At 53.2% G+C, this 27,691-nt stretch overlaps 1 protein-coding gene and 1 long non-coding RNA gene across 7 annotated transcripts in view; one reads left to right on the top strand and one right to left on the bottom strand.

Annotated features, from left to right (window-relative positions):
- Positions 1–3,936: 3,936 nt before the first annotated feature.
- The window catches only part of Foxn1 (forkhead box N1), a 28,149-nt gene continuing 4,394 nt past the window's right edge, over positions 3,937–27,691 (bottom strand). The window contains exons 1-9 of one of the 6 annotated variants that reach the window (XM_058580029.1): positions 24,722–25,711; positions 17,813–17,944; positions 16,981–17,439; positions 14,722–14,835; positions 12,848–12,978; positions 11,505–11,601; positions 7,807–8,014; positions 7,164–7,655; positions 3,937–5,454 (exon numbers count right to left, since the gene is read on the bottom strand). In XM_058580029.1, coding sequence (XP_058436012.1) covers positions 5,135–5,454; positions 7,164–7,655; positions 7,807–8,014; positions 11,505–11,601; positions 12,848–12,978; positions 14,722–14,835; positions 16,981–17,439; positions 17,813–17,944; positions 24,722–24,766 — 1,998 coding nt within the window. In that variant the 5' untranslated portion in view covers positions 24,767–25,711 and the 3' untranslated portion in view covers positions 3,937–5,134. Of the gene's footprint in view, positions 5,455–7,163; positions 7,656–7,806; positions 8,015–11,504; positions 11,602–12,847; positions 12,979–14,721; positions 14,836–16,980; positions 17,443–17,812; positions 17,965–24,721; positions 25,712–27,691 lie in introns of those variants that run through there. The other 5 variants (XM_058580027.1, XM_058580028.1, XM_058580030.1 and 2 more) reach the window with 5 other exon arrangements.
- LOC124094202 (uncharacterized) lies at positions 16,662–26,316 on the top strand. Its single transcript, XR_006852155.2, has 3 exons — positions 16,662–16,877; positions 21,984–22,182; positions 24,101–26,316. It is a non-coding gene; the product is annotated as an uncharacterized LOC124094202 (long non-coding RNA).

The following is a 27,691-nucleotide window of genomic DNA, read 5'->3' as shown; positions in this document are numbered from 1 at the left end:
GAGAGACCTCCGCTGGTATCAGGAAGAGGACCCTCCCCTACCACCCTGATAATAAATAGTCCTCATCAGAGCTGCTAAGTGGACCCGACTGAGATTCCAGATGGCATCTGCTGCACTTCCACCTTCAGACAGGAGGGGGCTCCCGATACAAGGTTCCACCTTAGGAAAAACTCTGGCCCCCTGCTCCTTTGAAATCTTCATGCTTCTGTAACTGGTCTTGCTGGCAATGACACTTTCCCTAGGAATCTAGAGGATCCCTAGGTGATAGAAGGAGGAAGAAGACAGAGTGGAGGTGCGGCTCCTGATGCTGAAGCTAATGTGCTGTTGACCTTGAAGGGGCAGTAATTCCTTAGGTAGAGCCAGACTTTCCCTATTCTCTTTCTGAAGTGGGGCATTCTTTTTTACTTTGACTCTGGAAGCATCATGAAGATCCATCCTGCCACTGAGTAGAACAGGAAAGTCCAAATGCTATATGAAACCCCACTGCTCATGCTCTCCTGGGCTGGCCTGCAGAGTGCACATTGGGATTGCCAACACAGGTGTTAGAACACTGAGCTGCTTCTTTCCAGTTGGTAAAGAGCTGCCATCCAAGTCCTCTTGAGGGAGATGTAGAAGGCCTTAGGCAGCCAGGACAGGATGATGAGTGAGGAGGTCCAGGCCAGGGCTAGAACAAAGGAGCAGGGAGAGGGTCTTCTGATGAGGTCAATTTCCTGCTTAACAAAAGCGCTGGTGGACACAAGTGGGGGACACAATCAGACAGACAGGTCCGTATTCATTCTCCCAAGCAGGGGATCCAATGGAAAAACTAAAACAGACGCATGGACAGAGGGGTCACCCATCAATAATAGTGCGGAGCATGTGGTCAGGGGAGGAGATAAAGAAGGAGGAAATTCCAGAGACCATAAAAAGGACAGCCCAAAACTTTCCCATTGGATTCCCAGCTCTGGGGCTCCTTCTTTTTGAAGAAGTCTATCTCTGTATCTGTGTTGCTTTTGCAATAAACCTACTTCTTGCTTGCTATCTCTGAGTCCTGTTCTTTAATTCTTTTCAGAATGGAGATAGCACCCCTATATGGTAACTCAGCATCCTCCACCTAGCACTCAGGGTCCACTTCCCCTCCCACCAGCAGTTAAGGCAAGTGTACTTTACTTTCTTTCTTTTTTTTAGTTGTAGGTGGACACAATATCTTTATTTTATTTTTGGGTGGTGCTGAGCATCGAACCCAGTGCTTCACGCATGCTAGGTGAGCGCTCTACCTCTGAGCCACAACCCCAGCCCTGCTATACTTTCTCTTTTTTAAAAAAAAAATATTTATTTTTTATAAGTAGTTGGACACAATACCTTTATTTATTTATTTATTTATTTATTTATTTATGTGGTGCTGAGGATCGAACCCAGGGCTTCGCATGTGCTAGACGAGTGCTCAACCACTGAGCCACAACCCTAGCCCCCTGCTATACTTTCTTATGTGCTATGGACGCCTTTGTTATCAATCTGCTAAAGCCTACAAACAATATGAGGTTTGCAAGAACATAAAACATGTTAGAATCTTAAACATTTTATATATTAAAATCCATATATACATGTGTATATATTCTTCAATGCCTACTATATACTATTAAGATATTTGTAATTTTTTTTCATGGTGCTGGCCAGGATCAAACTCAGGACCTTGCACGTGCTAGGCAAGCCTCTACTACTGAGCTCCATCCTCAGTCCAATATCTGTGTTATTTTTTAAAGTGTTTTTTTAGTTGTAGATGGACACAATACCTTTATTTTATTTATTTTTATGTGGTGCTGAGGATCGAATCCAGTTCTTTATGCATGCTGAAGCAAGTGCTCTACCACTGAGCTATAGCCCAGCCTCCAATACCTGTGTTATTTTTCTTTTTTTTCCACCCATGGTACTGAGGATTGAACCCAGGGGTGCTATATTTTTAGTCCTTTTATTTTTATTTCTTTCTTTCCAGTCAGGTCTCATTAAGTTGCTGAGGCTGACCTTGAGCTTGTGATCCTCTTTCCTCAGGTTTTAGAGATTCTGGGATTACAGGTGTGTGCCCAGATCAATACCTGTGAATTCTAGTGACAAAAGTCACAGGTATTGCTGAAGCCACTGTGATTTATTGCTGATGGTCATAATCAAGGGAAATAGTAAATTGCAGGTAGAGGGGCTGGGGTTGTAGTTCAGTGGTAGAGTGCTTGCCTAGCACGTGTGAGATGCTGGGTTTGATCTTCAGCACCACATTAAAAATAAATAAATAAATAAAGAAAGAAAGAAAGAAAGAAAGAAAGAAAGAAAGAAAGAAAGGTATTGTGTCCAATTACAACTAAAAATAAATATTTTTTAAAAAATTGCAGCCTGGTGCTGTGACACACGCCTGTAATCCCAGTGTCTTGGGGAGGCTGAGGCAGGAGGATCACGAGTTCAAAGCCAGCCTCAGCAATGGGCCAGTTGCTAAGCAACTCAGTGAGACACTGTCTCTAAATAAAACACAAAATAAGGCTGGGGATGTGGCTCAGTGGATGCATGAATTATAATCAGTTTTAGAACCCTCCTAGAATACTTTAAGAAAAGAGTTAATTCCCCCACATAGTAGGGGACTTGCAGATTGCTTTCTATTCCCACTGATGGTTACCCTACAGTTAAACACCTGGCGCAGGTTGGCCAGCAGAGGGCAGCCTATGAGCAGGAGTGCAGGCTCATTTCAGGGTGATGCTGAAGCCCGTGTTTTCCAAGTCTGAGATCCAGTCTGGTTACAAATAAACAACAACAACAAAAAACTATATCCAAAGTCCTATCAGCCTCCTGTCTTCCTTGAGTCAAGGTGTGCACAGGTGTGCTGAATGCTCATAGGACAGGTCTGACCAAGGGCACCCTGTGGATATCCTCTGCTCCTCATGTCTGCTGGGATATAGGGTCTAAGGCGAGAAGGTGGCCCCAGTCAAGTTTTCTCAGGAAACAGCCTATCCTTGGGGGCTGGGGTGTCAACACACAGGTCAGAGTTGGTCAGAGCTGGGTGCCACATCCCCTGGGGGCTTGGCAGAGAGCCTTCTCCTTCTTCCTAGACAGCCCGGACCAGGCTAGGGCAGGCAGGTCTTGGGTGCGCCGGCTGGCCATGCCTTCTCCCACACCCTACCCCACCCTGGCCCCAGCCCTGGACCCTGGCTTAGAGCTTCAGGAGGGAGGGCACTCATGGGTGTGGTTCTGTAATGGGATCGTTCACAGAATCAGGTAGGTATTGGTGGGTCCCCATGTTTGGACCCCAGAAGTACTTTCTAAGCAGAGGCCCTACCTGTGGTTGCTCTAAGACTTGAGGTTCATCTGTGTGCCTTAGGCTCCTATCTCTGCCTCATCCCTCTTGAGGGTGCCTCTCAAGCTGCCCTTTGGTGACACTAGCATATGGTGGTACCTGGGGGGTGAATCTGAAGTGGGACTGAGTGACTCCCTGGTCCCCTCAGAGACCACCTTCTAGGGCCAGCAGTGCATGCAGCACCAGGATATGCTCTATTCTTGTCACCTTTGGAGCCTAAAGCCCCAGACAGACTTTGCATTTCTCTCAGCTGAGGACAAATGAGGACAGGAGGACACAACCTTTTCTGGGAAGTGACCACTTATGTGGGGAGGAGGGTGCAGCGATGGAGGAGGAAGGTCTGGGGAGGGAGACCTCCTCTCGTCTCCCTTCCTGTGGGCAGCTCCGTCTCATCCTTCTGTGTCTTTGGAAGTTCTCCTGGGCAGGGGCCCTTCCTGCCTGTACCTCAGCCTCCCCAGTCGGGCCAGGAAGTCCTTCTAGATACCTCACCTTTTGGATTTGGAAACTTCACAGTTGTGGGTAGGGTGGGAATGACACCATAGGCTCAGGACATCTGTGTTCAGTGTGACCTGGCCCTTCTGCTCAGGGTGGGGAGACCCAGAAATGAAGGCTCAGTAGCGAGATCACAAGGCACTTGCTTTACTGTTCCAGGACAGGGGACAATGGCAGGCCACTGAGGCATCTGCTTGGGCCTCATATGAGAGTGGGGCCACCATTTGGATGTTCTTGTCACTTGGAGGCCCAGGGTAGGCTAAGGATCCCACTTGATGGGGCCTGGCAGGCACCTGGACCATATCCCCTAGCTCCAGGGATATCCTTTGTGCTTTTCGGGTGTCTGGGTCTGCCAGGCGATCAAAGCTAGGGGTGCATGGGTGCTCCCTCACCAGTCTGGACCAGGCTTCCCTTCCCTGAACACTCAGGCAGCCTGAGACAGTTGGAAGCTGGGACCTAAACTACATGAATTTCTTTCTAGAGAAAGAGGGGGATTGTGGTGACTTGGAGGGGGCCCTTCCCGCATCCGGGACTGGGAGAAGATTCATTCAAGTTTCCAAGGGCAAGGGCTTTTCCAAACACTTTGTGTTGGAATTTGGGCTCAGTTTGGTCCCGGAATGGACATTGCCCCTCCTGTGCGTCACCCTGGGGGTGGCCAGACAGAGAATGTTCTGAGGATAGGTGGAGCCTGGCAGGAAGGGTGCTGCTAGTTAGTAGCAAGCACCCTGGGTGGGGGGGTCCACAGGCAACAGGAGGAGTTCTCTATCTCCTCCTCCTTGCTGGGCTGTTGGAGGAAGACAGGAGAATAAATACAGGGGGATTCTAGGAAAGAACATGACTGGAGGGGGCCAGGCCTGTGGAGCATACGGGAATCAGAATGGGGTTCTGGGGGGATTCTTTGAGCTTTGGTAACCAAAGCCCTTAGCTCTCAGCGGCCTCAGAAATGAAGTCAGGCTCTCTGATGTGGTATGGATTCCTCTGGGTATAAGGCATGTGGCTGGTGTGTCTTGAGTAAGCCTGAGCCTATGTATGTGCCTGAGAGCTGAAGGCCCATGGGCGTGGCTAGGGAGAATGCATTTGCTTCTTGCCCACATATTGCTCTCTAGGGGCCCTGAGTGAGGCACTGGACTACCAGGTGGCAGAAATGCGTGAGGGGCAGCGTCCTAGGAGGTGTCCCCTGTGCTCCAGCTTCCAGCTAACAAACAAGTTGGCTGAGTGGCAGAGGGGACAGATAGCATTTTCCTTCCTTGACCTTCAAGGTGAGCCCAACGAGGATGACCAGCAGAGACTTCCAGACAAGCAAAGGCTGGAGCTGACGCCAGACAGAGCTCATGCCAGGGCCATGGGCTTGGAGCTGGGGCTGAGGTACACTGAGGGGCCAGCAGGGGCTGTGGACGGCGTGGGCTCCAGCTCCATGAACGCTGAGTAGAGGGTGGTGAGGGGCAGGTCTCCCAGGGCTCCGGAGCCGCCGCTGCCTGGTGGTGCCAATTCGCCTGCCCCACTGCCTGTCTCTGCCAGACAGGGCCCCGAGGGGAAGCAGTGGGGTGGTGGTGGGGGCGGTGGCATGGAGGATGATGTCGGGGACGAGGTCACCAGTACCAAAGGGTCAAGGGCCAAGCTGTCATCCTTTAGCTGTTCCCACAGGTTTCCTAGTTAGGGGATCAGGAGGAGGAGAAGATCAGCATCACTGGGAGGCATGAGGGGAGCCCTATCTGCCACCCACCTGAGGCTTTCATATGCTACAGAGAGCAGGATTGGAGTGACACTGACTGGGAGCCGACCCTGACATCAGCTCTGTGATCCCAGTCAGTGTCAGACCCTCTCTGAGCCTCAGATTCCAACTCCCATGTAGCAGCCTGAAAGTCATAGATTTAGGGCTGGGGCTGGGGCTGAGTGGTAGAGCACTTGCCTAGCACACATGAGGCACTAGGTTCGATCTTCAGCACCGCATAAAAACAAATAAAATAAAGATATTGTGACCACCTAGTTGTTGTAGGGAGAGATTTTGGGGAGGATCAAGAATTTGAAAACTGCCTACTGAAGGTTGGTGCAGGTGCTGGGCACTTGGGGGCAACTTGGGGGCTCCTTCACTCAATTTTCTGCCTAAGCTCCCCAAGGAAGGTGGATCTGTAGTCCAGACCAAATGTCTTCCCACAATGTGCCACTGAACCCAATGAAGTGGATGGCTTCCTCGGCCTCCTCCATTGCAGAGCCCAGGGAATGGGGACAGAGCTAGGAAGCACACTTGACTCCGAGGAACAAACAGGGTTACCACCTGACTGAACTCTCTTTGGGTCGTATGACCTGCAGGATGGCAATCAGAGACTGGGTGCCTGCCCTGGGCATCAGGGTTGCAGAGTCTGGAGAAAGAGGTTCTGACAGCCCTGGGTTGGCCTTGGCCGCCTGAATTCTGATCCTGATTCCTTCCTTCCAGCTAATCGATCTTGCACGGGTAATATAACCTCTGTGTGCTTCTGCGAAATGGGTTTCATATTCCCTCCTGTTCCACAGGTCCAAGAGGGGGCAGAGGTAAAGTTAGCAGGATGCCTGATCTTTAGCAGGGGCACGAGTGGATGCTTATTGTCTCCCACATGTCCACACTTCCCCAGAGGTTGCCTGAGCCCTGCTCCCCATCTCTGGACTGGCCTGAAGATTTATGTGAAGCTATTTATGTGAAGCTATTTCCCAGGACCTTAGACCATCAGACTGGGGGCTCTCTAGGGGGAGGCTGCCTCCCTGACACCTGCTGGTGAATGTTTCCACCTCCATGCCTGGAGGGTCTGAGGCCTGGGTCAGCAATCCACCACTTGTGGATAGTCACAGGGCCTGGGGGTGCACAGGATGGGAATGGGCGGGGTGCGGTGGCCTTATGCAAAGATGGAGCAGGCAAGATGGAGTGCAGTGAATAGACCCTCTCCCTGGACTTCTAGCCCTTAATCTTTCCAGGATCTGCCTGGCTCTGAGGTCTCACACTCCTGCAGGGAGAGGGTCTCTCTTTCGGCATTGAATGCTCAACTCTGACAAAATGCGAATGCATCTGGGAATGCTCACTCACAATCGAGTGTGGGGTAGAACGCGGAGCTCTTTCCAATCTTGCCAGAGCTGAGTGTGGCTTGATGACAGGGTCAACTGGAACACTTTCAGGGTACCAGGAGGAGGGAAACTGGGGCAAGAGAGTTCCTCTGGACCCTGTGCTCTGGATGGCAGGGAGGGAGTGGGAGGCTCGACACCTGCTCCTGGCTTTCTGACTCAGGTGACTCAGGTGGCAGGCAGCATGGAGACTTGGAGAGGATGGGTCACACTGCTAGATGCACCTCTCTAGTCCTGTCCCACCTCCCCTTTCCTACCCCCAGCTCACCCTGGAAGTCAAAGTCGGTGAGAGAGGGGTTGATGGCATCCAGGTCAGTACCCAGGTCTCCGTCTGGCAGTAGGGTGTCATGCACGGTCCTGGCTGGGGAAGGCTCAGCCAGCAGCTTGGCACTGTGGCTGGGTGGGGTGTGGGCAGGCAGAGGCGAGTCCTGGGGGGTACCCGGCTGGGCCCGCAACTCAAGGTGCCCATCTGGCTGCGGGAACAATGGCTGCGGGGGTCCAGGAGGGGCCAGGCCGGGTGAGAGGTGTGGGTACGTCTGCCCATAGCAGGAGGGTGCGTGCCCCCCCAGTAGGTCTTGCAGAGGGTTCTTGCCAGGCATGGGTCCTGGAGCTGGGTGGATTGGGTGCAGCTGCTGGGAGAGCCCAGTTGGGGGTGCCAAGGGCCGGATGGGGCCGGAGCCTGTCAGCCCAGGGGGCGGACAGCCCAGCATCGGGGAGCCCAACTTCTCCCTCTTGTCTCCAATGAGGCTGTCCAGCTCTTCTGAAAAGGCCCCAAAGAGAAAGAACACCATGAAATCTTTCTCCTCCACACCTCCCCAGCCTCAGAACCCTCAGACTCTGCCCCATTTTTTTTTTTTTTTTGTGGCTCACAGGTCCTCAGGCCCTTCCTTGGGTGGCGGGGCTGCCCTCACCTGGCTTGGCCATGCTTTTGCGCACAGCAATGGGGTCCTTCCTCTTCCACTTCTGCAGCTCCTCCTGCATCTTGTCGATCTTGGCCGGATTGAGGGCCCACAGGCAGCCCTTGCGAGAGGAACTTCCAGATTTGTTCTCCACCTTCTCAAAGCACTTGTTGAGGGATAGGTTGTGGCGGACAGAATTCTTCCAGCCATCAGGTGCCGTCTGCCCCAGCAGAGCAAAGCAAGAATTTAAGTTGGGCTCAGGTAGCAAGAACGAGCTCCAAGGCTGGGCTCTAGAACATTCCTTTGGATGCAGAACTGTCACCCACTCTGGGCTATATCATCCTCCTCGGTACCTAGTACGTGCTCGGTACCCTTCAGTGGTGGGGAAGGGGTGGGCAGGAACCTTGACCACAATTCATTTTCAACTAAAATCCACCTTCGTCCCATCCTATCCCTGGACCCCAATGTTTCAGAGAATTTGAGGCCTGGTGGGCGCCACAGAGACCTCCTGACCCATGCCCCCACTGAAGTGGGACCAGCCTCCATGGAGCCTTCAGGCCCGTGTGTACTCCCTCTGTTCAACGGGAGCTCACAACTCCAAGGTCCTCTGTCCAGCTGTAAGGAAGGAGCGATGGAGGCTGCGGAAGCCTCTCTTCCTGGTCTGCCTCATCTCTTCTGAGGCAAACTCAGGAGAAAAGAAAAATGGGTGGGGCCGGTGAGTGTCTGGGTGTGTGTCCACGTTGCACATATGTTTGAGCACATTGCTGGGTGTTGGTGCATGGGGGTGGTGCATGCTCAGGTGCATGCGCCTATATCCCTAAGTGTGTCTCCCAGGGTGAGTGGCATCTCCTGATACGGGTCTGGAATTCCTGCATGCGAGGTTGTACAAGTCCCAGAGAATGGCTGTGTGTGAGAAAGTCTCTCTGAGTATGTGTGTGTGTGTGTGTGTGTGTGTGTATCCATGATCATCTGAGTGTGTGGGTGTGTGTTTGCATGAGTGTGCCTGGGGGGGCGTGCCCCGGTGGGGAGGCCAGCCCTCAGGCAGGGGGTGCTCGTGCCAACAGAATAAACACCCATTAGGAGGCCCGGTCATGCCACTAGTGCAGTAATTGTGCCCAAGGAGGGTTGTAAAAACCATTAGGCTGACTCAGTTGGGTGAGAGGCGGTGGCAGGGGTGCCAGTGGGCCTCCCATCCCCCATCTCCTGCTCTGTTCCAGACTCTGAGACAGCTCTGAGCCCAGACGGTGCTAACTGCGGACAGAGCCACTGCTCTGACCAGCAGGGCTCCTTCACCCTCATCCCCTGTCCCTTCTTTCATTCAGCCCATAGTTTCTGGTTAACATGGGGTGGCCACTCCCTCCTCCCCAACTCATTTGCCCCAGGGAGCAGCCAAGCTGAATCACGCCCAGCAGAACTGGGCCCTAATGCCAGCATCGCTGCAAGTTGCTGGTGGCAACTGCTGGAGCCTTTCTTGGGGACAGATGGCCTGGGGCAGGGGGCTGGTTGAAATGACCCCCCCAAATCTCCCAGGGTTATCAGAGAAGATTCTTAAGCCACCAGACCAGACTTTGATTCCCACAACAGTCTCCCCTGGGAGTCAAGGCTATGCCGCCCCATGGGCAGAGTTAATGGGCACTGGGGCCTTTTATGGCCCCATAAATCTGTGACTTTGGGATGCCAGGGCAGCCCCCACCCCAGTCACTTCCTGTTTGGAAGAGGAATGGTCAGCAGTAACAATTATGTCCAGTGGCTGGACACTTCCCCAGTCCCACATCCCTGACTCACGGGGCTACGGGACGCCCACATCAGCTGCCTTGGGCATGAGTGCCACCCCATCCCACAGTCCACACTGTCCTTGTCCAGAAAAATGACCTTCGAATGGGGAGTGAACAATATGGAAGGTAGGAGAATCTTCCAACTGATTCCTTAGATGAGTCAGAGGGGAATCGTCCAAGTTGGAAGGAGCCTTTGTGCCAACCTGGTCCAACCCGACCATTTTACAGATTGGGAAACTGAAGTCCAGAGAAGAAAGGATATAGTGCTGGATCGCATAGGGAGGCAGGGACAGAGCCCGGACTCCAACTCTGTCCCCTAACTAAGGGCCCTGCCCAGGTCATCCTTTAGGGCCTGCCCTGCCATTTGGGGCCCTTCCCATTCTCACAGATGCTCACTCTCTGAAGTCAAATGTAAACTCAGGGGTGAGGGAGTGACGCAACTGGTTAAGAACAACAACTGGAATATTAAAAAAAAAAAAAAAAGCTGTTAGACTTCTTCACTCTTCGGCCCCATAAAACAGGGATTACACAGCTCCCAGGAAAAATAATTAAGCCAGGAAGATGAGATGCAGGGAGGGGCTGGGGGCCAGGCCAGGAGCTGGGAGAGAGGGAGGCTCGGAGGAGGAGGCAGGGACCTCATTTCCCTTTCTCTGGCTTGGCCTCTGGAAGCCCTGGACGACCCTCTAATAGCTTAGGGGGTTAGGGAGGGTGCAGTTCCCTGACCTGCTAGGGTGCGAGGGCAGCCCTGGACACAGGCTTTGATGCTTCTTGAATCCCAGAGACAATGCTCTTCCCCCTCCTCTTCTTTTCAGAATCTCTGGTGGATCAAAATACTTTTCCCTAGCCAGACCACTCTGACCCTCTTGCCCACTCCCTATCTGATGGCAGCTCAGCAAGCAAAAACTTGTTCGAACATTAGGTGCCAATTATCCTCAGGCAGGACAGTTGGGTAGATGGTGGGGGCAGGACTCATCCACTGGCAGGTGGAGCTCAGTTCTGGATTACCTGGGCCTCTGTTCCTACCCTCTGCCTGGGTAGCAGATGAGATCATATCCATCATGGTGCAGATCTTGGAGAAGGCACTTCTCAGACATAAGCTCTGGTCTTTCCCACACCCACCCCAGAAGAAGGGGACTGTGCAGAAGGGTCTGGGGGAAGGGGGAGATGTGTGAAGCCCAACAGCTTGGCCCAGCAACTGATGCCACCTGCTGTGTAACCTTGGGTAGATGAACTGCTCTCTCTGATGATATGTTTGCCCATCTGGGGAGTTGGATATCTGTCTTGCCTCTAGGGAGGGAGTTGGGTAGAAGCCCTAGAAGTCCCTTCTGTGGATGATAAGAACTAGATTCTGCACCAGGGGTGGGGGCAGAGTCAGGTGAGCCAGCCGGTTCCCTGGGACACCTGAAGACTGTGAAGCCCACACCCCACTTTCTGGTAGAACTGTAGCTGAGCCTGCCGCCCACAGAGGCAGATTTTAATCTCACCCTGGAAGGCAGTGGATTCTTCAGCACCTTTTGTCGCCTTGGCTGACCGGCTCCTGTGGGAATTCCTCAGCCCCATAGCATCCTGGGGGTAAGGATGGGGACAGCCTCTCATTTCTTCCCCCAACTTTCTCTCCTCACTTGGGGTGGGCGGATGCTCCCTGAAGCCTATCAGGACTGACATCACCACTTCCCTGCAGCAGAAGATCTAGCTCCAGATCTGCTGTGTAATACCAAGGGAGTAGCTTGAGCTCTCTGTTCTCTACATAGAACCCCTAAGGGAGCTCTGTCCTTTTGAGGTGGAGACAAGGGAAAGCAGATGGTGGTGGTGGTGGGGACAAACCCTCACTGGCTTTTCGAACTCCTCTCATCTCTGCACCGAACCCTCCAGCTCTAGACCGGCCTGACTTGTCCAGGACTTGGGGTGGCGGGTGCAGATGGATCTGGGACTCACCTTGAAGTAAGGGAAATGCTCCGTCATAAAATTGTAGATCTCGCTGACAGGCAGGCTTCCAGTTTTGCTGTTCTTGAGGGCCATGAAGATGAGGATGCTGAAGACACAGAGAGCCGTGAGAGTCTGAGCCTCTTGACCTGGTCCTGAGGCCCTCCCCAGAAGCCCCCCCCCACCTCTGGTGAGAGTCTCTGTGAGGTTCAAGTTGAAGGAAAGGGGATGAGGATTACAGATAAACAAGGACCCTGTGGAGTCTGAGAAGCAAGGCTTCCATCTGACTTAGCCAGGGACCAGTGGCGTGACCTTGGGCGAGGGCCTTAACCTCTCTGAACGTCAGTTTCCTCATCTTTAGAATAAAAAGAGTTAACAACTACTCAGTTGTGGGGAGGAATGACACCTCAACATAGAAGCCCTCCTTACACAGGAGCTGTCACTACCAGTCCTCACTAGTCGGCCCTTGGCCACTTGCATGAGTGCCGGGTAGTGGGGAGTCAATGGAGGTCTGACGAGCTCCTACGTTCTCTTACTTAATCCTTCCAACAGCCCGAGTTGCTGTCTCTTGACTTTTTTTTTTTTTCCTCTCTCCCTGATGAATAAATAGAAGCTCAGAGAGATCAAACAACTTGCCTAAGTTTCACTTCTAGTAAATTCCAGATTCTGGTCTTGTCCCCAGTTTTGCTGGGCTATAAGGTCTGGCTCTATATGCTCCTTTCTGTGCACCATCTGGCCTTCCACAAATCCCCTCTCTGTGCTCCTGGCTAGTGTCTGAGTTCTTTTTTCTGAGCGTCCATCAGCTCAGAAGAGGACCTGATCTCTCCCTGAGGCCTGGCATACATTAGGTCAAGTGTCACTGATGATTGGATGATTGAAAGGACAGATGGAAGGGTCCCCCAGATAGGCTGGATGCTGCTGGCACTTAATCTCCCAGCCCCTGAGAAGTCCCACCAGAGGGTGAGTAACTGAGTCACATCTGAAGCCCTTATCTCTCATTTATTTCCAGTAGAGCTTTGGAGTGGGGTTCTTCTCTATATCTGGGGAGATGGGCAAGGTGGTGGGTATCTTCCCTAAACTCCAATCCCTGGCCCTGGGCCCCAGGAGGTTAGAGTTCAGCAGATTCACACAAAACACGGAATCCGCGGAACCAGATCCTCAGGTGTAGACAAGAGGTCAGAGGTGATCAAGTCTATTCACTGCTCCCTTGCAGGGGTCCTCTCTCCAGCCTCCTTTTGAAGCTCACTGGCCCGTACCGTGTCACTACCCTTATGCACTGAGGATTCCATGCCTCAGTTTCCCCAATGGCCCACTCAGCCCTCCTCCTTCTGCCCAAGGGGAGCTTGGAGATGTACCTGTAGGAGTAGATGGGTTTGGGGAAGAGCGGCTGGTGCCCATCAGCGCTGGCCTGGGGTGCGATCCGCTGGTATGGATAGTGAGAGGAGCCCAGGTAGGGTACAGGGTAGCTGCCACCACCCTGTGAATACTGGAGAGGTTGAAGGGGGAAGAGTGATTGCCATGGTACCCAGCCTTTCTGAGGAGGACTCCCCTCCCCTCTTCATATGCATCCAGAGAAGATGAGGTCAGATTCTCCTCTCCCTGGTCGTGAACTCCATCACCCCCATGGTAGAGCTGAGGCGTAGACAATAGTGTGGACATGTGAGGGTCTGAGAAGACATCCACATTTTGGAACTCAGAGGCCTCAAAGTTCCCTTTCTCCAGCCCTTTAAGGTGCTGTGATTGCCACAGGGATGAGATGAAGCCCAGCTGGGCTGCAGAGAGTGAGGCGCAGCCTGTGGCCTCTACACCCTCCCAGACAGACACTCCAGGCCTCCCTGTGCTCCTGGAGTACTGGGCCGGAAGTGGGATGTCCAGGCTGGGCGGTTGCTGGGCATTGCCACCTTTTACGAGTTTCAGTGGCTCTTTGAAAGAGCTGGTCATGGTGGTGGGCAGGTGGGGGTGGGAGGTGATTTTACGGCAAAGGGAGTGACCGCGGTGCCAGGGATGGTGTTTTATGGGGGCAGGGGAGTAGGAGACTCTGACTCCCCTAGCTGCTCCAGGCTGAAGTGCTCTTTCCAGGTCACTGAGAGACACTTAGTGCCTGAGTCACCCTCTCTTGGGCTCCATAAAGCCCTGGGTGCGGCCATCTTGTTTGAGGAGGGGTGCTGACAGCAGAGGGCATCAAAGCAAGGCCAGGCATGGTGAAGCCACTGAAGGCCTGGTTGTCCCTTCATCCTGCAGTAGCTCAGTCCCTGACAGGACAAGCTGCCTCAGGTACATCTCCTACACTGGGTGAGACCAGGAGCCTCTGCCTAGCTATGGCCACTGCAGCCAGGCCCATCAAGAAGGGAGGATGTGCCTTGTGCTGGGCATTCCCTCGCTTTCCTCTGTCTCTCTCGCCCACAGGGGAGGCCGTCTGATCCCCCTCCTCCCTCTTGCTTGGCCAAGATCCGGGCCAATGCCAAAGAACTGGGAGTAGAACCTGCTCCACAGGCAGGGCCTGTCTCAGTGCCAGGCTGCAGGTGGATGGAGCTGGGCGCTGGGCAGCCACTTGCTGTGTCTTGCCCGGTGACTCCAGGGAGCTGCCTGGCTGCTCTTGGGGCTCTTTTTCTTTCTCTTTTAAAAAACCTCCATCCTTTGCCCGTGTGGGGCAATTACTTGGCATCCTTCACATTTGGGAGGGGCCAAAGTTGGGCAGCGGGGTGGGGAAAGGACCAACGTGATGAGGATTTGGAGCCCTCTGGGTTGGGAGGCCTGTAGTCCCACACCTGGTGCCTATCCTCTTGAGTTCAAGGCCATACAGCACGATGTGACCTAGAGATGGGACCCCTGTTCGTGGAGCTTAGCCTGGTGTCACATGACACAATTTTCTCTCTGCCCTGTTTTCTTCCTCGGGGCTGGCTCTTCTTCTCCCTCCTTTTTTTTGGGGCCCTGCCCATCAAGGCCCTGCCTCAGTCTCAGCCCTACTCTCTTGTTTGAGCCCCTCAGGCCCTGCCAAGGGTCCAGACAAACACTTCCTGTCCCTAGAGAACGACAGTTGCTTCTGTCTCCCTATTAATTACTTTCCCCCTACCAGGGGTGGTCTAGCCTGAAAAGTTCAGGGCCCTGCTGCCTACACCTGCCCATCCAGGTGTGCACATGAGCACACACCTATACACCGCACCACACACAACACACACCACATAATATCTTGAGAGCCCGGGAAGCATGCCACTTGCCTCAGACCCACCTGGTGGAAAGGGGGCTGGGAGGGGCAGTACATGTGCTGCAAGGGGGGTTGGTAGCAGTACATCCCAGGACCATTCTCCAGAGCTGGAGGCTTGATCTTGACCTCTGACGCCTGCTGGAAGAGAAAGCAGATGACTAGGCTGGGCCTTATTTCTCTCCCTTCCTCTTTCCCTTATCCTGAAATTCCCACAAAAGCAACCCCAGCTCTGCCTTTCCCAAAGCTTAGTCCTTGAGAAGGAACAGAGAACAGAGAAGGGAAGGGTTTTTCACAAGGAAACTCAGCAAGGTGATTGTGGAACTGGTGCCGGCATCCACAGCACCCCTATGTCCACACACCTCACTGCAGGTGAGAGGCTGAGTTTAGGCCACTCAGAGAAGTGGGTGAGACTTGTCAGTGGTCACTTTGAGCCTACCTAGGGTAGGGCCAGAGATCTCTGTGAGGAGCATGTGGAGTCCTCAGGGCCTAGCACAGAGCTCTAACCTGAGTAGGGACAGCAGGGGTGTGCAGCCAGGTCCTGGCAGGTGGACTTGCCTGGGAGAAGGTGGACCATTCTACCTGGGGTTAGAAGGTACCTTGGGAAACCAGCGCCTAGGCCCAAAGGGGCAAATCAGCTGTGCCCTCTTTCTGGGTGTGCCCTGGGGATACTGATGCAGAGATTGGCACAATCGCAGAATCTCAGGCCTGGAAGGGCCAGGAGTGCTTGTGTCCAACCCCTTCATTTGATAGATGATGGGGCTGAGCCCAAAGAGGGGAAGCAATGTGCCCCAGGTCACCCAGCGAGGCAACCTGCTAGCTGTGGGTGTCTGGGCTCAAGTTTTTCTCTGTTGTGCATGGTTAAGGGTGTGGACTTAAATCTCAGCTTTACCATTTTCAGGCTGGGGGATGCCTTGGGCAAGTTACATGGCCTCTACAGCCTCAGTTTGTTCATCTGCAAAATAGGGACCATGGGAACTCTCTAAAGGATTGTTGTGAGAATTAAATGGGCTTCAAGAGAAAGCTGTGGCAGAATGAGTAGGAGCTGGTACTGAGCAGACACTTGGGGATAGTAGTTGATAGGATGTGGTTGCTGCCATATTCAAGGGGCCTGAGAAGAAGCTGTCGAAGGTTTACAGAACTGAGAATAGGCTCCTATCTAGACCACACTTGATATGTGTCCCTCCTCTTTTTCTACCTTCCTCCCTGTGTTGGGACTGGCTTGGGGCAGGACCCAGTTTTATTTATTTATTTTTCTTTTGGTACTGCAGATTGAACTCAGGGGCACTTAACCACTGAGCTACATTACCAGCCCTTCCTATTTTTTTTTTTTTTTTGAGACAGGGTCTCACTAGGTTGCTTAACATCCTTGCTGAATTGCTAAGCTTGGCTTTGAACTTGCGATCCTCCTGCCTCCGCCTCCTGAGCTGCTGGGGATTACAGGCGTAGGCCAACATGCCCTGCTCGAGGTCTATTTGAAAGTTAGAGGTGAGGAGGGCTGGTGTGGAGTAGGGACAGCCTAGGCTAAGCCCACTCAGTCACTGCCTCAGGGACCTACAAGCCAGCTCTGGGAGCAGGAAGCAAGCTTCCTTAATTCTGCAAAGCAACAATCCCATGAGGCAGATAGATACTCTTAACCTTACTTTTCTAGTGAAGCTCATAGGGGTTAAGTGACTTGCCCAAGGTCACACAGCTTGAGCATGTGGCTGTGGAAGGACATGCTGGGCTCCCAAGGTGTTTTTAAGGTATTTCTATGAATATACCCAGGCCTCACTTTAGGCAAAGAATGGGGCTGGGAAGGGTCCCTTGAGATGACTTAAACCTTACAACTCCTTGTCTCCGGTCTGTAGGGTGATGCTGAAAAGGGGGCAATTGTGCTCTGAGGCTCCTCCCTAAACCCTTTCTCCTGGCCTCTGGAATGTGTTTTTCTTCTCACATTTGCATATGGGTGTGTTGGTCTGGCTGGGGATTCTTGACACTTGAACAAACAGAAAGAAGTCACACTCCGGAATCCTGACTCAGGAGCTTCTGGGAAGCTGCCAGTTTACTTAGCTTAACCTGCCTCCCCCATCTGTCCCCTCCATGCCCATCCAAGCCAGCATCCCCCCCCCCAGGAGACCCAGATGGAGCCAAGAAGCCCCAACGTTTCTGAGTTTGCTGCTTCCCTGATCTTGAGAGGCAAGGTCTGTAAAGGGATGGTGGGGGACTCTGATCTCAGAGGACTCTTTCTAGCCATCAGGAACAGGACAGAGGGAGGTGGGATGCCCGCTGGCCATTGGTACTCACCAGGACTTGGCCATGCTCCTGGCTGGGGTAAGGGAGCCCATTGCACCAGGCCTCTGCAGTGAAACCAGGCAGGAAGGCCTCGGCCTCCCCCACGTCCACGGGGATCTCCTCAAAGGCCTCCAGTGCCCCTGGGGTCTTAAAGGAGTGTCCATCCAGGGCCAGGGCGGTCTGGGCTTCAGGGAAGATGTCCTCATGGAAATGCCGCTTGTATGGGTGGAAGGGCACGTGGTTGCCCTTGAGGTAGTGCCCAGGGCTGCTTGCTGGGCCCTCCTCAAAGCCAAAGCCAGGATACTTATCTGAGGGTGAAAGCCGGAAGGGCCCTGGGCCAGGGCCGGCTGGGCAGTGGCCCTGGACTTGCTCTGGGCCTGGTGATGCAATGCTCGGGCTGTGTGGGGGCAGTGAGGGTGCCCTCTCTGGAGGACCGTCGGGCACAAATGACGAGCAGTTGAAGCCGGCGTGCTTCTGGGTAGCAGAGGACAGAGAGGCTATGAGTGGGGGCTGGACCAGGCCTGGGGACCTCCTAGGAGCCTACTCTGTGATGGAATGTGGCTGAGTTCTGGGATCCACAAATGATGGACAAGACAAAACCTGTCCTTGGAGCCCCAATCTGATAAGGACATACTGCTCTGATACTTGAGGTGCCCAAGGCTGATGGGACTCCATGGCCCCTCCCTGGGAAAGCCTCAGACTGAAGGGGTAAACGGAGACCCATATCAGATCCCTTCTGGATCTCAGAGTCACAAAGTACTCATTTGCTGGTAACAGGGACCCCTGCAGGTGGGGGGACTTGTCCACTTGCTGCCTTGTCCAAAACTAGGAGCCAGGTACTTACACTCTGTGGAGCAGGGGAGCCTGGGAGGCCCGGAGCCTGCATGAGGTCCCCTTGGGGCTCGCCCTCCAGTCTGGTGGGGCCAGGCAGCGTGACGTCAGACTGTGGCGGGAGTAGCGACACCATCACCCAGTCCTGGCCTCGAAGAAAGCCGGCTGTGATGAGAATGAGGACCAACAACCAGGAGTGACCAACTCAAGTCCACCACCTCCATTCCTACTGCATCCCTGAGCTGGGACCCTGCCTCCAGCCTGCCGTTTGATGTGTTGTGTGTGTGTGTGTGTGTGTGTGTGTGTCAGTGGCCAGTATGAGAGAGAGAGAGAGAGAGAGAGAGAGAGAGAGAGAGAGAACACTGGTAGAGACAGACAGCAAATGAGCCAGGAGGAGGGGTTCTTGACTGTTCTTAGCTCTGCAGCTGTGGAGTACTGACAGGGATACCCTGTCTCTGGCTCCTCAGGCTTGGTCTCCTGTGTCTACAAGGAAGGGTCAGGCTATGTGGCTCTGTTGTGTGACTGGGAAGGCCCCAAAAGAAGAGGGAGGAGTGGATCAGATACAGGACAGAGGTGGTGGGAGCAGCCCCAGTAATGCAGAGGCTGGGCCTCATTGGCCCCTAGGGCCCTTAGCCTAGCTGGAACAACCACAGTGTGCATCTGGGGACTCAGGGGTCCTGGGTGCCTGATGCCTTGACAACCCATTATGCCAGCAAGTGCTGTTTTCACCTATGCCCTTTAAAACTCCCTTGCCTGTGACTTTGTCCAGGCCACTGCCCCTTCCTTTTATTCTTTTGGCACTGGGGATGGAAACCAGGGCTTCATGAAATGCTAAGCACGTGCTTTAACCACTGAGTGACGCGAGCTCAGGCCACTGACCCTTTCTGAACTTTTCGGTTTCCGCATGGAAAATGAGGCGCTTGGACTAGATATTCAAGGGTTCAGAGCTTCTGGAATTGTAGGAGAACCCTGACCCCTGCACAGTGGAATGGTTAAGAGGACTCAGGGCTCGGGGCCAGGCTTGGCCCTTTCTTCCTAGCTGAGTCAGCAAAGCTGACTTCAGCGGTGACATCTGCAAAACAGGGCCAGTGACAGGACCTACCTCACAGGGCTGTTCTGAGTATTAAATGAAATCAGGCCTGCTACAGAACGCAGTGCCCAGAGCAGGGGAAGCGCTTGATACACTTCGGTTCTCATGATTGATATTATCGGTATGGCTCCAATTATCATTATCCTCCTGTTCTCACCTTCTGTCACCTCCTGCAAAGGGCAGTTCATCTTGAATTCACTCCCTAGGGCTGCAGCGGGCTCTGATCAAAGCTACTGGTGGCGGAGGGTCTGCTCTAGGGTGGCCACTGTGCCGATGCTTTGGACAAATTTTTCATTGGTTTATCAGAACAAGCTCGTGAAGGAGGTACATGATTAACTCCATCTTTCAGATGAGGAAACTGAGGATCAAGAGGGGTTAAGTGACTTGCCCAAGTCACACAGCCAATCTTTGACAGAGTCAGAACACAAATGTCAATTTGGCTGATTCTGGAGGTGACATTTCTCTTATGGCTTATTTGGTGGGGGTCAGAATCTGGTGGGATATGCTTCGGGGGCCAGGCAGCAAGAAAAGTGTGAGGTTTACACTTATCCCTTCTACCTAAGACCCCCTCAAGCAAGAGCAGATAGCTGTGCTGTTCCAAGGCACCCTTGGCTGGGAGCTCCGAAAGGGAGGGAGGGCCTTACTGGCCTCTTGGTGTCCAGCTAGGGGTTGACATATCTTTGCTGAATTAACCACCTTCTGCATTTGACGGAGAGGGTAATGGGGACAAGGAAAAGAGGGGACTTGCTCAAAGTGCCACAGGGATGAGCCTGAGAGGGGGCTGGTAGCTGAGGCCCAGGTGGGAGGCTCTCCCGCCCCTTCAAGAGTCCCCACCGCCCCTTCTCATGTCGCAGAGCCTGCTCACTCTGCAATGCTAAATGTGGCGTGACCAGGGAAGCGAGGAGCTGGCCGTAACTGGACACCAAGAGGGAGCAGGCATGGGGCCCAAGGTGCTAGCCAGCCCATCTCTGGCTCCGCATGACCGCCCTGGCCTGGCCCTTGATCCCTGGACGGCTCCTCCTGGACAGCGGGGCCTGCGCTGCCTTTCCAGGAGGCGGTGCCACAGACTTGGCACCTTCCCAAGGCATCCCCAGCCCTTCCAGATGCGAGGCTGTGGGCCCTGTCCCTCAGATCACTGGCATTGTAACCTTGGGGGCACTCCCCTCTCTGGAGTGGGGTAGCATGGTGAAGAACAAGGGTTGGGACTTGGGACGACCTGACTTTGAGATCTAGCCTTGTCACTTCCTGGTTGTGTGACTTTGAACACACTGTGTAACTCTGTATTTCCCTTTCCTTATCTGGTACATGGGGCATGTGGACCCACCCCACAGGATTCATGAGGATAAAATGAGGCGATGTGTTTAAGGTCCTGGAATATAAAACATGCTCAGAGACACGTCAGTTTGCAGAACATGGCTGGGACCAAGGGCCTCGGACTTTTAGTCTTTACAGTTTCTCTGATGGTCTTGCTGCTTCAGGCCTGGTGTCCCTAGGTAGACTGACTAATGACCTATGTGGCAGCCACCCTTGCTATCCCTCCTTGCCTGGCCTTCACTCAGCTTGGCCTCAGGAGGCTTAGACCCCCAGCCCTGCTCTCTGCAGCTACAAAGCTGAGGAGTGGTCCCTGCCAGCTCTGGCTGGCACCTCCTCCCCAGAGTCTGCTCTGCCCAGAAGCACCCTTGCAGCATCTGCCTCACCCCATCCTTGCCCACCCCCTATTCCTCAGGCTGAGTTATCTGTAAGCCCTGGCTGAGTTCCTGCACGTCAGAGGCCTTAACAGAAGGTTACTATTCCCAGCCATGACTTTCATACCCTGACTTGGCAAAACCAGCTCCCCACCTCTTCCAAGTCCCTAGGGACAGGATTAGAACCTGAGAAGTTATGCAGAACTCAGAGGCCCGCCCCTTAATTTGCATTGAGGATGCAGAAGTCCCTGAATGGCCCTCAGCCCAGGGTTTCCTCTGGGCAGGTTCTGTAAATGATGACACCTGATTACCATAGTGACTGTTTGATCCCCTGAGCTGAAGCTTTGCCCTACAAGTGAGTCCCAGAGAAAAGGCTTAGTGACTTTCTAAGAAAGACCAGGGAAGAGGGAGTCCTCGACCAACTGTATTCAAAAGTGCTTTTCTGGGGCTGGGGTTGTGGCTCAATGATAGAACACTTGCCTAGCACATGTGAGGCACTGGGTTCGAGCCTCAGCACCACATAAAAATAAATTTTAAAAAACAGAATTGGGTCCATCCATAACTAAAAAAGAATTTTAAAGAAAAGTGCTTTCCCATCTCTGTGATTGGGCCAAGGGCCTCTGGTTGGTATATATGGGAGAGGCTCACTGTGAGGATGGGGAGAGGCTGCCTACTGCAACCCTGCTCTGGAGCAGCCATCAGAACTCTTGAAGCTAGGTCTGGGGTTGTGGCTCAGCGGTAGAACACTCGCCTAGCACGTTCGGGGCTCTGGGTTCGATCCTCAGTACCACATAAAAATAAATAAATAAAACAAAAGTATTGTGTCCAACTACATCTAAACCAAAATATTTTTAAAAAAGAATTCTTGAAGCTCTATGATCTGGAGTCAGAACTGAGTCTGAATCCTGATCACTGTGGGAATTTAGGTGGACAAGTGGCTTAGCTTCCTCTCCTGGGCCTCAGTTTCCTCATCTGTAAAATAGGGCTAATAATACATACCTCTCTGGAGGATTAGATGAAATATTGCTTGTAAATAGCTTAACGCATAGTACGTGCTCAATAAATGATAGCTATTATTAATAATTAGCAGTGGGACAGAGTTAATAGAAGGCATGAGCTCTAGGGATGGGGAGGGGTACCTCCCACTGCCGTCTCCCTGGAAGCAGCCTCCCTGGCTGGCAGAGGCTGAACTTCCCTCCACTTGACTCTGGCCTCAAAGGTCATTTCAGTTGTTTCCCTGCAGTAGAGTCTGCACCTATAGAATTTTCCAGGGATTGGGGTGGCAATGAGGAGTGACCCTGTTGCTTTGTATTCTTCAGGATGCCTCTCTGATGGCCTCAGTGTCCTGGGGTTGGCATCTGCATTCAGAAGAAATTTATCATTGCCTTCTAACCTTTATCCTGTTTCAGTTTCAGGGAGATGAGAGGATATGGGTACGAATGTCAGCAAACCGACACTCTCCTCCCCTCTCAGATCACCAGAGCTAGCCTGAAGCACTCTCATGGCCCATCGCTCGATCCAGGCTTCTGCAAGCTACCATCTGACCACTTCCAGGACTGGAAGCCAGGTTGCTCAGTGGTTGGCTGCACCCTGAGTTCCCCCCAAACTGTAAGGACCTTAATCATCTCAGCTCACTTTGCATTTCTGAATCTTCACTCATTTCATCCTCCCTCTGGCCCTAAGGGCTGGGAGCAGTAATACACTGGGGACGGCCGCCATGGGCCTCTGAGCATCAATTGCTCCCACCTCTTCCCAGCCCCACATCCAGTAAAATCAGGCCAAATTGGCTATGGCCAAAGTCTCTGCCCATAAAAATGAGCAAATACTATGAACCAGAGAGCTTGTTTTTGAGAGCTGATTGGTGAACATTCATCACCACACCATCGGTAGAGGGGCAAAGTCATTAACCCCATTTTTTAGGGGAGAAAATGAAGGTCCAGAGAGAGGGAATGACACGCCCAGGGCCACACAGCTAAAACGGAAAGTCACACACGTCCTGACTCTCTCATCTCTCAAGAGATCAGCCACAGCCCTAGGTGCACCTGCTCCAGAAACACAACCTCAGCAACACTGGCTGAAGGCCCTCAGCATCTGGTCCTGTCTACTCCCTGATCTCTGAACTTCTCCTTCTGCCATCCCTGGGGAGGGAAGGGAAGGTGGGGTTGAGGATGGAATCAGCAGATCCGATTTGCCCTGGAGTCCAGTGAAGAGAGAAATGGCCCCTGACCTAAGTAGGGAGGATGTACAGAGGAAGTTCCCTTGGGAAGCTGGCAACCGGATCGACCGCATCCCTGTTCTGTGCCCATCTTACAGCCAAGCCTGTGTGGCCTCCAGCCACCACCCCTCCACCTCTCAGTTCCCCTTTCCCTGGTTCAGACTAAAGGGGCCAATTGGGAATTAACCCAAGTGAAGACTGGGGGCAACCTGCTTGCTGGTTGTGTAACTTTGGATAAGGCATTTCTCCTGCTGTACTTCAGAATTCCCTTATAAGCAGAGTGAGGTACAGGGACCAGTGCATCTTAAGATGCTGAGGCTGGCTGGGCACTCCAGTGCATGCCTGTGATCCCAGTGACTTGGGAGGCTGAGGCAGGAGACTCACAAATTAAGGCTGGCCTCAGCAAATTAGTGAGACTCTGTCTTAAAAAAAAAAGTAGCTCAGTGGTAAGGTAAAGTGCCCAGTATTCCCCCAGTCATCCTGGAAAAAAGATGCTGAGGCTGGTCTCATGGAGGTGTATATGATATGTGGGGCTGTTAGCTGGGCTGACTCTTGGCAGACTCTTTGGGGGAGATCCTCAAGGAAACCAGGAATAGTCATGTGCATTATTATACCCCAGGAAGGAGGTGCTGTATGTCATCCCTTTTATAGATCAGGAAACTGAGTCTCGGAGAGGTTAACCTGTCTTGCCCAAGTCTCTCAGCTAGTAAATTGTGCTCGCCAGGATTCAGACCCAGGCTTCAAAGCCAGTCTCCCTAACCACTATGCTACCCGGCCCCACCTTGGGAACACCTCAACCTCCTGGGGGAAGGTGGAGGTTTTCTTGGGAGGGTCTGTCCCTGTATCCTCCGTTGACACCTGAGTCACAGAGGCCAGGCAGGTATGGGGCGCCGAGGGCCCTCTTGGGGCTCTCCATGCTCCTAGCCCCCTCCCACCCAGCAGCCTCTTACCCGCCCTTTATGAGCAAGGTGGAGCCGGCTCAGTTCCGCCTTAATGGTTTCTGTTGCTGGCTGCGGCAGCATGTTTTACGAGGGGTGGGGCCGTGCCCAGTGCTGCCTGCAGCCCCACCCGGGGCTCCGCCCCACAGACACAGACCTGGCAGCTGGGAGGGGTCCCCTGGAGCAGCTGGGTAATTACCTTGCGGGGGTGGCAGGGAAGGGCCTGGGGGCTGTGCCTCAGGCTCGTGCTCCCAGGGATACTCAGAGTCTGGGGGTGCCAAGAAAGGGGGTTCTAGCTCCTTTCCCATCATCAAGGGGCTGCTGGGGGGCATCATTCTGGCCCCTCTGAATCTGGATCCTTCTTTGGTTTCAGGAAATGGGTCAAGGCCCCCTGCCTTGAGATCTGACTAGAGTGCTTTGAGGAGCCAGTAGTGGCAGAACGGCTGGGGATGGAGTTGGCAAGAAGAAGGAAGGATGAAAAGCAGCCACGTACTTATGCTCTGCGACGCTCTCAAACTGAGCTGCTGACACCTGCCGCTGTGTCATTCCCATCCCCCAAATCAGGTCTCTTCTAAATTCACCTAGGTCATCCCCCTGCCTCAGGAAACAGGCCGATTGCAGAACATCCCTCAGTACATCCATCCTGAAAAAACACTAGAGCCACCTTCTCTGCCTGGGCTGGCCTGGGAGTGCTTCCAGATATCTAACACTAATTCTTAAAATCTCAGTCTGCTGGCCCTGTCCTTCCGGCCATTCACCAAGTGATCTCCAGAGGCTATTTAAGAACTATAGACTCATTCCTTCTCTGGGGAGGGCGCCTGCTTTGCTGTGGATGCCTGACTGACAGCTTCCTGTTCTCCCACTCGCCCTTATCCAGCATGCCTTCCCTTTTTGCCATCCCTGGTCACCTCTGAGCAGCTTCCCAGCTCTCCAGTCCCTCTCCAGCCCTTGCCACCCAGCCTTGGTCCCAAAGGAGCCCAATGCAAGCACTCACGGGGGGCTCTGGGCCATGGCCACCATCACAGCTCCGGGGAGTCATTCAGTCTGCAGCTCCCCAGGAGCCTCCATCCGGGTATAAATACTCCCCGGAACCTGGACCAGCCCCCTGCCCCAGGGCTGGGGCGGGGCTGCCTCCCCAGGCCAGACAGGTAGGTCACATGCCCCATAAATGCCACTGGACCACAGGCCCTTCCCAGCAGCCCTGACCTCTCTGGGTGGATGGATGGATGGATGGATGGGTGGGTGGATGTATAGATGAACAGTTGGATGGACAAATGGGTGGTTGGATGCTAGATAAAAGCTGGAACATCTTCCAAATAGATGGACAGATGGATGAATATCCTTGGTCTATCAGTGGATGCTTACTTTGTCGAGGGCAAGGAATTTATTTCAAAGAAACAAGGAAAGCTGTCCCTCAGAGGTCCCTTTCATCCCTTTCTGACACATACCTTCCAGATCTTCTTCTCTCCCCTCTGTGATCACCCAGTCTGAGGGATCAGCTCTGCTGGACGCCCCCTACTCCTGAGATGTCCCTTTCCAGAGACCTCCTACCAGACCACCCCCTGGTGCAAGGGATTTGGCTCTTTCTTTGGGGTGTCATTCATGATCTGCTTTTTCCTGCCTCCTGCCTACCTACCTGTGCTGGAGTCGACACTCTGAGGCTGTGAGCCCACCCCTATATCTTGCTCTCAGAAGTAAGGTTATCAGATATGGGGGCATTCTTAAATCCAAGCACAGAAAACCCTGGGGCTGGCAGCTTAGGAAGGAGCCCCATGGTGCCCTGCTTCCCACAGTGTGTGTGTGTGTGTGTGGGTGGGTGTGACTGGGGATTGAACCCAGGGCACTCTACCACTGAGCTACATCTCCAGATCTTTATATATATTTTTTTAAAATTTTGAGACAGGGTCTCTCATTGAGCTGTCCAGGCTGGTCTTGAACTTATCATCCTTCTGCCTCAGCTTCCCAGGTCACTGGGATTACAGGTGTGCACCACTGCACCTGCCTTTCCCAGGCCTTTTAAAAGTCATGTCGGGTCTGGTGGTGAGGACAGGTCTGGCAAAGGACTTGGAGGTAGAACTCTCAGGGCCTAGAGAGCTGGGGGATGGGAACTTCTTGCCTGCTCAGTCCTCCTCAGAAAGCAGTGAATCTGTGACCTTAGACACTGATTTCCAGAGAAGAAATTTCCTTCAGATCCTCAGTCTACCCATCTGATAAAGGGGCGAAAGATTGAATAACTGACAGGGAATGACTGAAGGGCCAGGAGGTTTTTTTTTTTTTTTTTAACCCCCACAGATTTTGAAACATTACCTTCAACTTCCTATAAACTTCCTCCAGCCACCCTGACTGGTGATGCAGTGGAGGAGTGGGATGAGGGATGGGATGACATTGTTGGCCTCTAAGCACCCCTTAGCTCTGTGTCCCTGAGGCCCAGAAGTTCTGTTCCCATAATGAAGTCATTCACAGCTGAGCCTGGTGTCCCCCTCCCCAACTGTGTGTGATGCCAATGGATTGTGGCGGTGATTGGCAGCTGAGGATTTGATCTGTGAGATCGACAGGAATAATGGAGCCTTGTCTTACCTTCTCCCCTAACCTGGCATTATCTCCTGAAGAATTCACCGAGCCCAGACTCCACCCCAACTCCCTACTAAGCCCCTTCCTTTCTTCACAGGGAGTCCTCCAAGGACCCCAAGAGGTCCTCTTCTGGCTCTGCCACGGGCATGGGCGAGTTATGGGAATGAACCTTATTTCCTCCTTCCTAAAATAGGATCCTGTGCCCTACATAACTCACCCAACTGTCTAGGGCACTGAGTGACCAGAAGGTCAAAGCACTCAGAGGAAGGTAAACCATACCATTTTATCTGGCATCACAACCTGCTCTGGGGTCCCTGGCCTCTGGAATATCACCTTCTACCATTGCCCCATAGGGTGCTCCCTATGGGGGTAGTCAGGCAGGCTCACATCCAGCTGGTGGGTCCCCTCTTTACCTGTCAACCTAAGTAGGAACAAGAGATGGCCTAGGGGCTCCTCTCCTGCTCCGTACATATCATTATCAGGGCTGCTCATTATCACTAATCTATTATTAGGAATATTAATTCTGCCACCACTACTAATAACACAGATTCAGTACAAGACAAATATATACTGGTGTACCTCCTCCCCCCATGCTGCCCAGCACGGGGACAGGTTGGACAGGGCAGGTGGTCATCTGTCTGGATCTACTAAACTTTGGAGGGAGAAGCACATTGGGAGGTCCTCCCACCTGAGCCCCTTTCAATGTGACGGGGAGGGAAACTGAGGCCCCACCAGGGGAAGGGATTGTTCCCTGCTGTGCAGGTGTCTGCACCCTGCTCCCTCCTCTGGGTTCCTGGGCTGTGTGAAGCTGGCTCTGAGTCCCCGGTCATGCCTTTGGAGAAGTAGCAGGCTCCAAGGGTCTCTTTCTGAGCCCATCCAGCTCCTAGGCTCCAGTCCCCACCTTGTTCCCTTAACTGTCCCCACATCCTTCTGGTCTCGGTACTGCCATCGCAAAGGATTTCCTCTCCAGAACTTCTCTCACCTCAGGCACATTGCCCTCGCTCATGTCTCTAAAGCCACGTGCTCTACGGGCCCAAGATGAACTGCAGGGGCCTCCCCAAGAGGGAGCCAGGGACACCACTGCCACTGATTGTAAAGGCTGCTGTGGTCATTCAGGCTCTGTATGTGGGAGGCACTGCAGAGTCTGATAATTGGGCTTTCTGATCACAGTGATGTGGATGTGTGTGTGTGTCCATCCCTGTCCACATCCTTCGCCTTCCGAGACTGACGGGCTGGTACAGTCTGGGACATGGCTGTGGAATTTACAAGTGGAGGTGGTACCTCCAACTGTCTCCGGGCGATCCGGTTCCAGGGACACGCCCCATTCTGTGTGTGTGTGTGTGTGTACTAGAACTGGTTGTAGTTTGTCAGAAGCAGAGGTTTCATCTGAGGG

Source organism: Marmota monax, unplaced genomic scaffold (assembly GCF_021218885.2).
Source record: "Marmota monax isolate L192 unplaced genomic scaffold, Marmota_monax_Labrador192_F-V1.1 WCK01_AAM20220418_F8-fsc00138, whole genome shotgun sequence".
Taxonomy (NCBI): Eukaryota; Metazoa; Chordata; class Mammalia; order Rodentia; family Sciuridae; genus Marmota; species Marmota monax.
This window is presented reverse-complemented; position numbering and strand designations above follow the sequence as displayed.